The 4,496-nt window shown below is 50.8% G+C and overlaps 1 protein-coding gene and 1 pseudogene across 1 annotated transcript in view; both read right to left on the reverse strand.

The window, feature by feature from the left end:
* The window catches only part of SLC44A2 (solute carrier family 44 member 2), a 29,208-nt gene extending 24,893 nt beyond the window's left edge, over positions 1-4,315 (reverse strand). The window contains 1 exon segment of the mRNA XM_006905874.3: positions 4,147-4,315. Coding sequence (XP_006905936.1) covers positions 4,147-4,177 — 31 coding nt within the window. The 5' untranslated portion in view covers positions 4,178-4,315.
* Positions 1,301-1,419, reverse strand: LOC112471681 (annotated as a pseudogene).
* Positions 4,316-4,496: the final 181 nt, after the last annotated feature.

Genomic DNA, 4,496 nt, shown 5'->3' on the forward strand with positions numbered 1-4,496 from the left:
GAGAGAGAGAGAGAGAGAGAGAGAGAGAGAGAGATATTGAGAGAGAATGAATATACTAATAAGCTCTAGACTTCTTGGCTGTGTCACCTCTGGGATGAGGACAGCTGCCTGAGGGTTTGTGAAGGGTTCTTTCAGGTGGAAGGCTAAAATCTTCTCCGCAACTGAGGGCTTATTTTTAACTTTCAGTCCACACAGACAGAATATATTAATTTTGTTTATATAAGAGTTTTAAAATCACATTTCAAAATAACCCTCTCTTGGAGGATTGATGGGACAAGAGCATAAGAGAACTTTCTGGGGGTGATAGGAAGATTCCTACCAGAAGTCTGCAATTCTTTCTGTCGAGGGCCAGATATTAAAGATTTTAAGCTTTGTGGTTCACATATCATCTGTTTATATTCTTTTCTTTTTTTTTTTTTTTAACGACCATTTACTGACATAGGAGCCATTCTTAGTCCACTGGCTTTACAAAAACAGGCCAAAGTCCAACAATGTGAATATATTTAAGACTATTTAATCTACACTTAAAGACAGTTAAGATCATAAATTTTGTATTGTTTTTTTATCACGAAAATAAAATAATAATAATAATAAGTGATAGTAATAAGAAAAATAATAATAATACTGATAGGCCCTCCTTGGGCATGAGGGCTTCTGGTGTGCTGACAATATTTTTTTTTCCTAAGCTGAGTGCTGGTTACATGGGTGTGAAAACTGGAGCCTTGTAAAATTAGGATCTGAACCCTTTCTGCTTCAGTAAAAAGTTTAAAATTCCCCTTGATTGGTTAAATATAAGATGGTCCACGCGCGAATGCACTACTTGATGCAACTGTCAAAAAACACTGAGGGAGCTTTCCAGGCACTTACGTGAGGTCATCTCCAACGCATAGTAAGAAAAGGGAAAAAAAGCAATATGTAAAACGAAAACCTACCATTCAACAATATTTGTTGAGCATCTACTATGTGCCAGCCTCTGTCGATACACCTTCAAACCAACAGACATGAATTCCTGCCTCATGAAGCTAGCACTCCAGGAATTTGCTGACAGTTTTGTAAAAGAACAACAACAACAACAACAAAAAAGCCACAAAATACAGAATATGTAAATCTTGCATGTGTAGTCTAAGGCCTAGAAAGGAAAACACAGCATGTTTTAATTCTGACGCACTCCAAGGGAGTGTGATGCAGGGAGAGGAAACAAAGAGACTTTTTTTTTTTTAGGCGAGGCAACCCTTGGTTGACCTCTCAGACTGCAAGGACCTTGTCATCTTACGATTCCTTATTTCATTGTATTTTTTTACACCTACAGCACCTGGTCTCCCTACGTGGTCTCCCATCCAAATACTAACCAGGCCCCACCCTGCTCAGCTTCCGAGCTCAGACAGGATCGGGCTTGTTCAAGGTAGCATGGCCCTAGACAAGGAGACTTTTCAAGATAAAACTGTAAAGTCTTTTGTATCTTTTGTGTTTTGAAGCATGTAAATGTATCGTACATTATCTCTCTTTTTAAAAGTTGCAATTAAGAGCTAAATACCCTCTCCTAACAATATGTCTTCTAAATTAGATGCCAGGCCTCCACTGCTGGCCGAGTTGAATTCTCTGGTGAATTGGGCCATGGGATGTTTTTTTAACAAGCACCATTACTTTTTTCCAAACCCCACCCCCACCAGAGTCCATTGTTTTAGGTTCTAGTATCTTATTCCATGCTGCTCACGCCAAGTGTGGGCGGGGTGGGAAGGATAGCAGTGCCCACTGCTGACATTTGTTGGGGCCAGGAGCCATTTTCCCGTTTTCCTTGGCGCCAATGCCTTCCTCTAGACGCAGTGTCTGCTAAAGGAGCTTCCTGCCCTGCCCAGGCCGGCCCGAGTCTACGTTCTGACAGAGGACTGCTTCTCTATCGGCTCACGGAAAATCCATGTCCCCAGTGTCGCCAGCCCCAGAGGACTCCTGAGCACACAGAGCTTGCCAGGAAATGGGTGAAATGCTCCCCCACCATGCCCGGCCCTGCAGATGAGGATACAAAGTTTCAGAGAAGTCATCAGTTGTTCAGGGCCACAGAGCTCATGTTAGAGCCAAGATTTGAGCCTGTGTCTGCCTGATGTCACCCTGTAAATTCATGGAAGGCACTGCAAGGATATGTAAGCTATTCTTGCATGCTATTCTCAAAGGAAAGGTCCCCATTATCTCGCAGGGTTTTCACTGGGAAGCCTGAGGGTCCCAGGTTTTTGGTTCTGATGCAAATGGACTATTTACAAGCAAAGTGAGACCTGCCCCCACTTCTAGGAGTCAAGCCATCTCATCCTGGAGGAAATGAGGGCCTGGCTGCAAGATCCAACCAACTGAAGCCTCCACCTCAGGGCTCCTCTGGGCCTCATAGAGAGAAATAATTAAGCAACTGTGTGGTTTGTTCACTGTTCTCTCTGCCTGAAACACTTCTCTCAATTTTCCCATGGCCATTGGCTCAACCTCCAGTCCTCGGTCACCTAAAATAGTCCCAGATGATCTTCCCTACATACATGGTGTTCTGTCCTTTGCTTCACAGCACTTACAACAACCTAAAATTACATATTTATTCCCTTGTCCACTCCCTGCGGTCAAAAATTCTGCTTTGTTCACTGTTGTGTTCTCGGTGTTTAGACCCTGTCTGTGAGATGCTCAATAAATACTTGTTGATGGAATGTGCTCCATCAGGGTGTGCTGGGCACAGAGGTCCCCTGTCTTGGGTGTGAGGCTGGCAGGGGGCCTAGGAAGGTTTGCTCAAGCCCATTCATGACTGGCTCCCTTTGGCCAAATTCAAGGATGGGTGAATCACGTCATTGTCCATTCTGTCCCTCATCTCTACCACAGCCGAGCCTCAGAAGACCAGAGTTCTCTCAGGTGCTGCCCGCAGGCAGGCAGAGCCTGGCCTGGACCCAAGACTAAAAATTCCAGATCAGAGACAGCTGGCCACACCCAAGGGACACACAGCATGGGCAGCCACAGGGTCTGGGGCTTAAGCCAAAACCAAGAACAAGGGGGCCCCTAGAGAGACTGGCAGCTTCAAGTGGGGAGGGGAGTGGCTGGGTAGTGGCCAGGTCCCCATAGCCCACCTCACCCTGGCCTCCCTCTCCGCAGGGCTGGGCAGGGAGGGACCCAGCATCCCTCATCTGTCTCTGCAGACTCCTGAGGCCACAGTCTTCAGTGGGGAAGGAGGGGAGGGAGGCACAGCTCTAGCAGGTGTTTTTATTTTTGAGCGGTTTCCGGCCCCCTCCCCAAGACCATTCTGTCTCACAGTTTCCAGGAAGTCCCAGAGAAGGTGTGTAAGAGTACTTTGGCCCCAGGGCAATGTCTGGTGGGATGTGTGCCCAGGACCCAAAATGGGGAAGAGAAAGGAGAAACTGAGGACTGTACTCCTTCCCCCCCTCCCGTGGGAACTGGGGAAGGAACCCGCAGTAGAGTGTGGGTGAGGAGGGGCCTCATCTCGACACCATTCCCTGGACCCTGGGGCGAAGTCGCCCTCAGGTTCGCAGGAGGGTGTCCAGTTGCCCCGATTCAGCAAAAAAGGCCGCGGGCACCCCAACCACTTGCACGGGGTAAAGGAAAGTTTCCCAATTGTTTCCGACTTCCTTCCTGCCCCGCGCCGGCGGCGTCCTGGTTTCCGCCTTTCCCAGGCGTCGGGCGGGACCCGATGGGCTCCTGCCCTTGCATTCGGTCTGCTCAGTCTTGCCTCAGTTTCCCCAACTGGCCGAAGCCCCGGGACGGCTACTTTCCAGGAGATGTGGGCAGGGGGGAGAAGTAGACAAAGGGGACTGGAAGAAGAGGGGGACTGGAGGAGGTTGGGGCCTTCCTTTCCCTTTTCGGGGCCTGGGTCGCCGTGCATCCCTTCCCCCGCCTGGCATCTGAGCTACCCAGATAACGGGACCTCCCCGGGCGGAGCATGCGCCATGCGTCCCGGCCCATCAGCGGGAGGGAGCGCAGGGGACCAGGGAGACGCAGGGCGACCTGGCGGTTAGAAGGGGAGTGGGCTCAGTGCAGAGAGGGATATAGGCCCGGGAAGCAGAAGGGGGTCCCAGCTGCAATGCAGGTGTTTAAGATCTCAGACGTCCCCCTCCCCCAAGGGTCCCCTCAATTCAGCATAGGCGGCCGCAGGCCAGAGGCGGCTCCTACCGTAGGCTCCGTCCTTCCGCTCGTCCTCCATGGCCAAGGCGGTCCGGCAAGGGAGTTCAAACCAGCGCGACCCCAGCCCAGGCGGGCGGGAGGCTCGGCGGGCTGCAGCGCCCCACCCGGGCCGGGCCCAGCCTGCCGGGCCAGCCCCGCGTGCCCTCTCCAATGGGAGGCCCGCGCGGGCAGAGGCGGGGCCCGGGGCGGGGTCGGGCTCAAGAAGGGTGGGGCCTCAACCTTTGTTTTCCATCAGAGATAGTGAGAGAACCCTCTTAGTGTATTTGGTTCACAAGGAGCAGTCGTCATTCCTTCACCCATCCATCCATCCATCCGTCCATCCACCCATTCCATCGTCG

Source organism: Pteropus alecto, unplaced genomic scaffold, assembly GCF_000325575.1.
Source record: "Pteropus alecto unplaced genomic scaffold, ASM32557v1 scaffold761, whole genome shotgun sequence".
In the NCBI taxonomy this organism is placed as follows: Eukaryota; Metazoa; Chordata; class Mammalia; order Chiroptera; family Pteropodidae; genus Pteropus; species Pteropus alecto.